The sequence below is a fragment of the Zeus faber genome (assembly GCF_960531495.2).
Source record: "Zeus faber genome assembly, chromosome: 8".
In the NCBI taxonomy this organism is placed as follows: domain Eukaryota; kingdom Metazoa; phylum Chordata; class Actinopteri; order Zeiformes; family Zeidae; genus Zeus; species Zeus faber.
The window spans coordinates 21,520,835-21,530,834 of record NC_137195.1 but is presented as its reverse complement, the minus strand read 5'-3'; the positions used below and the strand labels follow the sequence as shown (position 1 = coordinate 21,530,834).

General features: G+C 48.9%; 1 protein-coding gene across 1 annotated transcript in view; it reads left to right on the top strand.

Moving 5' to 3' along the window:
• Positions 1-10,000, top strand: part of LOC307233494 (proprotein convertase subtilisin/kexin type 4-like) — a gene marked incomplete at both ends in the record, with an annotated part of 119,844 nt that overhangs the window by 62,709 nt on the left and 47,135 nt on the right. The window contains 5 exons of the mRNA XM_080004830.1: positions 4,576-4,613; positions 5,225-5,292; positions 6,215-6,303; positions 7,900-8,072; positions 8,489-8,704. Of these exons, the coding sequence (XP_079860956.1) occupies positions 4,576-4,613; positions 5,225-5,292; positions 6,215-6,303; positions 7,900-8,072; positions 8,489-8,704 (584 nt within the window). The remainder of the gene's footprint in view (positions 1-4,575; positions 4,614-5,224; positions 5,293-6,214; positions 6,304-7,899; positions 8,073-8,488; positions 8,705-10,000) is intronic.

The following is a 10,000-nucleotide window of genomic DNA, read 5'->3' as shown; positions in this document are numbered from 1 at the left end:
TTTTTAACATGGTTCCACAGCTGCTATAAACCCATGGGAGAGCTTTTTGATGGATGTAAATGGAAGTCTGGAGTGGAGGAGTCAAATGTAGAGGAGTAAGGGTGCAAGCGCTTGGGCGCCGCTCGTAAATACACCAAATACCAAGCGTCCCCATTTTGGTGCTCGTCTCCGTTTTAAGGGAACCGGGGGGCCAAACACGCATTGGCTCCCAAATCTAGTTTTTGAAAATTTCACAAGTAGGCCTCGTACAAAAGTCATGACGGACAAATCTAGTTGCTGTTAATCAGGGTAGAATTGGTTACGGTTGAAAATGTTTTGTTTTTTTCAAATGTTAAAAAAACCCTGTTAAAAAACGAAACGATTATAACCATGAAATACCTTCTGTTGTCCTATATGCAGTTGTTGGGTCAAAACCTCTCAAAAGTGAGCATCTCCCTTTGAAGAAAGCCTCTCGTGTCCCTGTTTCAGGCCTGCACTGACTCTAATTCCTAACAGACACACACGCACACACACTCACACGCACACACACGCACACACACACACACACACACACTCTCGGAGACAAAGCTCCACCTCTGGGTCGGCGTCCTCCCCAGGAGCAGAGCAGGCCGCGGGGGCAGCGGGGGAGCCGTGGCGGGGGTAAAGCAAGCCGCTTGAATACTAATGTCCCACTTTACAAGTCCATCTTCTTTCCTCCTCTCCTCACTTTTTGTGTCTCCCTTGCTCTCTTTCTCTCTCTCTCTCTCTCTCTCTCTCTCTCTCTCTCTCTCTCTCTCTCTCTCTCTCTCTCTCCTTTCACGCGGCCCCCCCACTCTGTGTTTCCCTCTTTAAAAATGGCTCCCTCCTCATCATTAGCGTCTCTTCTCTTCCCACCTTTGATTTCATGATGGCGGGACACCCACTTCCACTCCTACCCCTCTCCCACCCCCACCCCCACCTCCCGTTTCCCCCTATCCCCTTCTCCGGCACTTTTCTTACCTGCACTCTTTCTCCCTCCGTGTTTTTCTCCCTCTCCCTCGCTCTCTCGCTCTCGTTGACTTACGCAACCAACCCAATCCTTCAACGCTCCACAGTTCGTCTCCTCTGCCTCCCCCTTTCGCCCTCTTCCCTTTTCTACGCTCGCTTTCTTTTCTCGCCATCCACCCGTCCACCCCGCCTTCCCTTCAAATCCTGGTAGACCCCCCCCCCCCGCCCACCCCTTCCCAGCCAGGGCTGAACAAAGCCGGCTAATTAGCGGCAGGTCTGGGCGTCTGCCCGGTCGCTCTTAAATACCGCACTGATTAATTAGACCAAGTTGTAGGGGCAGCAAGCCTCACCCTTGACCTCGGAAGCTAATACGCGGCCGCGCCATTTCTCTGCAGGCCCCCCCGCTCCCCTCCCCTCGCTCTCTCTCTCTCCCTATCTCTCGCCCGCACACAGGACCACTTACCCTTACCCGCTCGCTCGCTCGCCCGCCCGCCCGCCCGCCCTCACCCTCGCACATGTGCGCCGTTCGCAAACGGTGGGATTACAACAGGCGCTGATAACATTAAGGATCAGACATACAGAGACACGGCGAGGTCCTTGTTTCTCCGCACCCCCCCCCATCCTTCTCTAACCTCTCTCTCTCTCTCTCTCTCTCTCACTCTCTCGCCCCCCCCCCGCCTCCCTTTTTTTTGTCCCTGCCCTGGGTGAGGGAGCCCTGTTGACTTTTGCTTTTTTCGCCGCCGCCGCTCCTGCACGTGACAGCTGAGCCGCCAGAGTGGGGAGCCGGGGACCCCAGGTGTGCGGCCGGGGCCTCCTCTGAAGTGATGTCCGCTCATTTTCACAGCCGAGGCTCAGGCACGGCTTTGTGTCGGCTCAAAATGGCCTCTGCCGCCTCTCCGCGTCTTCATTTGTGTGCGTTTGACCCTGAGGGCTGGCGCGAATGGGAGGGGAGGAGGTGGGGTGCGTGGGGGGGTTGATAGAGTGTTGCTGCTGAACGATGACACACATGCGGAAGGGCACACATGCAAACACACACACACACACACACACACACACACACACACACACACACACACACACACACACACACACACCATATCAACGCACACAGACTATCACGCTGAAATCGCACGTGCGCACACACACACGCACGCACGCAGACACACTCACACACACACACAAACAATCTCGACTGGGTCAGCAAGGTTCAAGGCATTTGTATTCATGGCAGGTTTTGCATTGGCTCCACCACCTACAGTGTTTTCATCTAGCTGCGGCGCACGACCGTCTTACTTCCACACGAGGGGATCTGACTTTACCGAGGCGTGTTCGGGTGTGTGTTCGTTGCACATACACACACACACACAGACACACACACACACACACACACACACACACACACACACACACACACACACACACAGGCGCTTCCACCCGGCCGGACGCGCAGGACTTGCTGCTGGGTCGCGCCCATGTTCATCCAGGACGTGCAAAGCGATGTGAGACCCGAAATTGGTCCTGGTGACGCACACACACACGTACACACACGCACAGCTTCATACGGACTCCAAAACAAGCGTCACACACACACTGACACAGTGTGCATTGGCCTGGCTCCACCAAGCTGCTGGGATCTTCATTAGGTTGGCAGAGGGCTGCGCCGTCAGACGCGCCTATTAGCCCACTGATTACCGACACACCGCATCCGATCATCGTTACTGGTGTCACACACACACACACACACACACACACCCCACGGGATGCAGCTCAGTCTGCGGCAGGGTACCAGGGTCTCTCTATCAGGGTCTCCAACCCGACACCGTCCTCCTACACTTGATGCCCCTCCACCTTCCGAGTGGTTTGATGTAAATTCCGCGTACGCACGACGTCACAGAGATGCAGTGATGCTTGCAGTGACGATATTCTTGTTTCCTTGGAGTTAAGATCAGCATCAAGCATCATGCCTTGTTGTGAGGTGAGCATCAAGTGGTCTGACATTTATTTAACTGAATGAAAATGTTGATAAACTTAGTCGACAACAAGAGTTCCAATGACCACAGCCAAGAACCACTAAACCAGAGGCTAGCCTGACTCCTCTGAAAAAATACAGTACAGTGGTACCTCGACTTACGACTGCATCTACTTACGACTAATCCAAGATACGAGTAGCGATAGTCGCGAAGATTTGTATCGACTTGCGACCGACTGCTCTAAGATACGTGGAAATGTGCAGTTGGCACGTTGGCGGCCAGTCAGCAGTCAGTCAGCGGGCGACCTACATCGTGTGTGCACGTAGTTCGTGGCTTATCGATATTTTTTTCATATTTACTGTATTTGTGCTGTGTATTTTGTTTATTTTCACCCTTCATGATGAGTCCTAAGAAGGATGATGGGAAAAAGAAAAAGGCAATGATTCCCATTGAAACTAAGAAGGAAATCATAGAAAAAAATGAGCGTGGTGTATATGGGAAAAATAGCGTCGACATACGACTGTTTTATCATACGACCGTTCTTATAGAACGAATTACAGTCGTAAGTCAAGGTACCACTGTATATGTTAAGGGCCAAGTGTGTTTAGCGTCAATATTATTATATATTTTATATCATGAATTAAATAAAGGTAACACACATCATTGAATTGTGTTGCCGATAACAAAGTCGTGATGATAATGTGCTAGGGGAGTGGGGAACTCAACAAACAGCTCAGACAGTATATAGAGGTGTGTAGATAGCGGAGGGCGAGAGAGGAAGAGGCTGTGAAGGAGGGAGGGAGGGAGGGAGGGATCACCCATGTGGAAGGTTGCATGGGTGAGGTGGTGGGGGCAGTCAAAACCAATAGCAGAAGCTCTCTTTCTCTCTCTCTCTCTCTCTCTCTCTCTCTCTCTCTCTCTCTCTCTCTTTACCTAGCATAGCATGTGGCAGCATGGCGCCGTCCAGGTCTCCATCCCGCCCGAGCTGATCAACAACCAGACCCCAACCGCAGAAATCCAACTGCAGGTTGCCATGACAACCACGGGGCTCTGCCTACATCAGACAGAAGCTGGCAGGTCTAGTCAGAATGTGTGTGTGTGTGTGTGTGTGTGTGTGCGTGCGTGTGTGCGTGCGTGTGTGTGTGTGTGTGCAGCAGGCAGGGCTCTCCTGGGCCCTCATTGGTTTGGTGTCAGGATGAGACCACAGGAGTCCTGCTGCAGCACAGGAGGGGAGGGGGGTGGAGGGGGGTGGGGGGTGGAGATGGGGGGGCAGGGTAGTTGATCTGGAAGGACAGAGTGATGAAAAGTAGTTTGCAGAGGGGTCTCCGAAGAGAAAAAAGTAATGGAAATACATTTTGCTGGGAGGCAGGAATGCACCTTCACAACACATGAAAAAGCCCGATACGGTGAATATAAGTAGAAAGGATATTTATGGGATGTTGGTGGCTCTGTTTGGCTGTGGCATAAATAGTGATTCATATGAAAGATACTTTTGAAACCAATGTAATCATCCCAACTTCAGCGGCTTCAGGAGCATTTTTCTCTCCCTCGACTCTGAACATCTGCCAAAAAGATCTTGTTGTCTCATCCAGTCGTGCGAGCCATCACTCACATTTAACCTTCTCTTTCCCTTAATAAGGTGTCGACTACACCAACAAGGACCTGAGGAGGAACTTTGTGAGTAATGACCTTTATGACTAAATCAAATATGATTTCCATGAATCCATGCAAGCTACACTATGATATTACCCATGGTAAATCTGACTTGATCACAACAGTTGGAGTTCACATGGTGTCAGGTTAACGTGGAAATGACTCAATGGTTGATTCATGACTCCATCAGCTGAACTGAACGCTCAGTTCTCAGCTTGAAATACATATTCCTCAGCTTTGGACGGCTGGCAAAAACTGGCCGCGTTCACTGCATTATTTGAATTGTATTATTATTATTATTATTATTATTATTATTATTATTATTATTATTATTATTATTATTATCACGGTTCATGTCATATCATTCTCATTCTGTGTTACATTTCATTTCATTGCACTCATTTCCATCTGTTGGTCTCTGTCTATCTGTGTGTCTGTCTGTGTCTGTGTGTCTTTCTGTCTGTCTGCCTGTGTGTCTGCTTGTCTGTCTGTGTGTCTGCTATTCTGTATGTTTGTCTGTCTGTCTTTCTGTCTGTGTCTGTCTGGCTGTCTGTCTGTCTTTCTGTCTGTGTCTGTCTGTCTGTCTGTCTGTCTGTCTGTCTGCTTGTCTGTCTGTCTGTCTGTTGGTCTGTCAGGAAGCCTATGCCAGTTTTGACCTGCGCAGCTCACATGACCCCATGCCTCTGAGGGACGAGCAGAATGGGTATCTAGTGTTTTCTTACGTTTTGTTCTCAGGGGGAGTTGACGCCTCGCATTGAGCCGTACATAATGCAAACCATTGAAAGCCATTGAGTTCCTTCAGAAATGTCACAAATGTCACCTCCCCTATCTGGTCTCATCCCTGTGCTGTTATTATAATTGTCATCTCAAAGACGTAAAGACAAATTAGCTGAACTATATTCTAAAGTGCACATTCTGAACAACACTGTCATTTGCCTTTTACTAATCTCTGACATATATACGACCTGTGGAAGTGAAGTACGTGTATTGGGGTATGGTGTATGTATGGGGGTGTGAAGTAGTGTATGAAGGAAAAAAGAAACTCCTCCATCATGCCGCCCCATTTGACCTGGACGCCTGAAACTTGTCATTTCTCACGACGAACAAATGCCTCAAACGATAAAGTCAGTCTGGATAGACTTTCCCGCCATCCTGTATGTTTTGGGCAATCTTTGAAAATCTTTCAATCTTTAAGAGTCTGAATAACCTGTTTCAAGGACACGCCGGAACAAAGCAAACCAAAAAGCAAAGGGGGTTGGGTACGGCGTCCATGCCGCCAGTGTCTGCGATATCAGCCGATGAAATTCTGATTCGATGATGCAGTATCTAATTTGTCAAAAGTCTACGTCATGGCAGCGTAGGACCTTGAATCTTGGCAGGCCCACCAAGGACAGCACTCTCTGTCACTCCACCAAGTTTGACATTGATTGGAAAAAACCCCACGACACAATATGACTTTGACTTCGGGCCTATGGCATTTATTATTTTAGGGCGTTCCTTGATACGGGCGGTCGCGATATTTGTTGTAATGTACCAGCCCCCTGCCCAAAATAAGTACAGCGCCGCTTTTCACCCACAAACTTTTGATTGGTTTGGCGTTCTCTTATCCCTCCTCTCTGCTACAGCCACGGCACCCGCTGCGCAGGGGAAATCGCCATGGAGGCCAACAACTCCCACTGTGGCGTGGGCGTGGCCTTCAACGCCAGGATCGGAGGTTAGCAGGGAAGTAAAGTCGTGTGGGAGGCGGCGCGCCATTGAGAGGGCCGCTCCATCGACCCATCGCTCCGCTCGCAAGGCCCCGTGAGCGAGCGGCAACATCTTTTCAGGATCAATTCCAAGTGGGAAAAACGAGAGGGTACCGTGGCCCAGAAGCCTACATCCAGGCTTATTTAATTGACTGCAGGAGCGTTTTTCCATCAGATGTAATCTGATCAAAATGCACATTTTTGATTCCTTATTTAATAATTCAAACAAGTATAATTAATTCAATTCAAAGAATCTATTCAATAATGGATTAATACAGTCAATAAATAGTAACCGTCTCCCAATGATGCGTCTGTGTGTACAGTGTTTACCCATGGTGGAACATTTATTTTTGAGCGCGTAAACAAAACACGTTTTATCTCGGGATGAATTTGATGAATTGTTTAACATTCCAAGGACCTCGCCTCGTATCGGCGTGTTTAGAACAAATGTGTAGCAAATTCGGATTTTTTTTTATCCCGGTGGTTATGGGGTGTAGCATTCGTGGAAAATAGTGGAAAAGAGGTGATTTTTTTCTGAATCCTATGGGTTATTGATCTCACAACCTGAGGCAGCCTTAGTGTGTACCATAGTCTTGGACTCGTAATGTTGTTGTCCTTCATAACCAGCTCAGACGGGTATTTCGGGTTTCGAGGCGGCTGCAGACATCATTTTGTGTCGCTGGGAGAGACCCCATGCTGACACGGTGTTACGGCGCCCCATTGGCTCGATTTTGCAGCTCGTCATTAGAGAAAGCCGGTGCAATGGATTCTTTAGTGTTTGGGCTTTAAACAGGGGCCACATTCTGTACGTACCGTATGTTCGCTCTCTCCTCAGATGGCCTCGGCAGATACGCCCGGGACCCCCCCACCCCCCCCGTAAACAATGTTGCTACGCTTAGGTCGGTGACATGAAAGATTCACGACAGAGACCAGAAAAGAAAAAATCAATCGCTCGCTGCACCCTGTGTCCTGGCCTCTGAACTTCAACCTTCCACCCCGCGTCGTTTATAAGAAGCCGTTGAGAGCCTCACCGCGAGTCGACAGGGGAAGCATAAAACGTCCTCACGGTTGATTGGTCACAGACATTTATATTTATATATATGTTTATATATATATATATATATATATATATCGAGGAATATCTATATCTCCACTTCATTGGCCGGAACCCAGTTTTGTTATGGATGAGGGCTGAAGCACAAACAGAGGCAAAATAAATGTATTTAAAGGATGGGGAGGCGTTGATTTATATTGACATAATATAGCCTGACACCCTGGATTTCGGATCTTGGCTTTCAAGGAGGTTTTTGAATTAATCCTTGTCAATTCTATTCTGTCTGGTTATTGTAAACAGGTTATATAGCTTACCCATATCCCACCCCGGGGCACTCTGCGTGGTCCAATTCCTTCTTGTAAGCCCCCACAAAGGCCAATCCTGTATCTTTTATTTTTTGTTTACTTCGTTGAACCGCCGACTATTTGAGTTTTATTTATATATATATATATATATATATATATATATATATATATATATATATATCTCGTTTTTTTCCAAACCGTCCCAGGTATCCGCCTGCTGGGCGGCCCTGTCACCGACGCAATGGAAGCTGCGGCCCTGACCTTCAACAACCACTTCATCCACATCTACGTGTGCTCGTGGGGCCCGCGGGACGATGGCGCCGAGCTGGGAGGGCCAGGCGTTCTGACAGAGCGAGCCCTCAGGCTAGGAACGCACCAGGCCGGTTTTATTCCTTTTTTTTTTTTCATTTCCTTCTTTATTTATTTTTTTTCATCTCCAGCCGAGCCTCTCTGGTCGGTTTGTCTGGGAGAAGAGGGCATCCAAACTGTCAGCGCCGCCGAGCTCCAAAAGAAGGAGGGGTGTTGAGTACCATGTGATGAGAAGCAGCCTCCGCTCGACTTCTTGAAACGCTTTCAGTGAAAATAATAAAACACTTTTTGACGAGTGAGCCCGACCAGAAGGCAGTTCTTTTTAAAAGAAATATCGATTAGTAATAGCCGCCGCTGTAATTTCTCCCCCTTTTGTTTCCCCCCCGCTGCACTCTTCTTCATATGACTACCTCTGTGATAATCATAATTCTGCCTCCATCTTGTTCTCTTTCGGGGTTCTTCGACGTCCGTCTCCGCTGATCGCAGGGCCGGGGCGGCAGGGGCAGCATCTTTGTGTGGGCAGCGGGCAACGGGGGGCTGCGCGGCGACCACTGCGGCGCCGACGGCTTCGTCAGCTCGGTCCACAGCGTCGCCGTCGGCGCCGTCACTCACACGGGGAAGCCCGCCTACTTTGGCGAGCCCTGCCCTGGAGTCATGGCCGTCACGCCGACTGGGGCCAACCTGGGAGGGTCACTGCCTCTGGTGAGTGCCAGTGTGGGTTTTCTTGTGTGTGTGTGTGTGTTTGTGTGTGGGTGTGGGTGTGTGTGTGTGTGTGTGTGTGTGTGTGTGTGTGTGTGTGCTTTCCATTTGCATATGCCCGATCATGTCCTCGTCTGTGTTGGTGAAGAAAGGTTCGGCTCTTTTCTGAGACTCGTTACTTTGCGAGGTCGGGGTCAGAGGAGTCAGCTCTGAGTTGTGAATTGATTCCTCCCAGGAATCACTTCATTCTGCCAAAACGATTGATATAAGCGGAAGAATACAACCTGCGGATCCCAAAAAATATTTTGCCTAATTCTCTCAAAATTATTTATTTTGACAGAAAAATACAAAGTGTAAGTCACAAAAGCAATTTACTTGAATCAAAATGTTTGTTTTTTTTGGTGGAATGCAAAGAAAAATTTATATTAATATAGATTATGCCAAATGCCTCGGCCATTTTTTCCACATTTATTTCGTCCTCAGTCGAGTTTGTGATTCAAGATTCAAGATTCAAGATTCAAGAGGTTTATTCGTCACAATCATATACATACTTTCATACATATATGCAGTGAAATGTAATGCAACGCACCCGGTGGTAACACACAGTCGAGACTCTCTCTCTCGAAGACTCTCTCTCTCGCTCGCCCACTCACATGCTTAAACATTTTTTGTTTGTAAATCCAGATTCAGACTCTAGGTGCCTGGCTGCGCTTACGAACGAACCAACCAATGACTCCTTTGCCGGAGTGACTCCCGGACCCCCGAGTCGGGATGTGTTCGCCTCGAAGGACTCGTTGGCGAGCCGTGTGTTTCTTGTCTGTGTGTATACGCGTTGGCGTGTGTGAGTGTGTTGGCGGTGGCTCAATCATTATTCAATCTATGAAAGTACGAGAAATCTGGGAATGCGGAGGAGGGAAGTTTTAGTCGGGTGTGTCTTCAGTTCAATGTGTTGTTAATGATATTAAACAGTGTCCCTTCTCTCTGTTGGGGGTCTGTGTGTAAGTGGCTGTTATCTCTGACCCCACACCCCTGCCTTGTCAAATGAATTAGTCTGTGTGTGTGTGTGTGTGTGCGTGCGTGCGTGCGTGCGTGCGTGCGTGCGTGCTTGCACCCCTGTACCAACTCTTCTGCACTTTGCCAGCACTGAGCAGTGAGAAAACCAGTGTGATATTTATAGCGACCTGCCAATTGACCTAGGCAGCTGCCGATCACACGAACAAACGAACGACCGAACACACACACACACGCGCACACACGCACGCGCGCACGCACGCACGCACACACGCACACACACACACG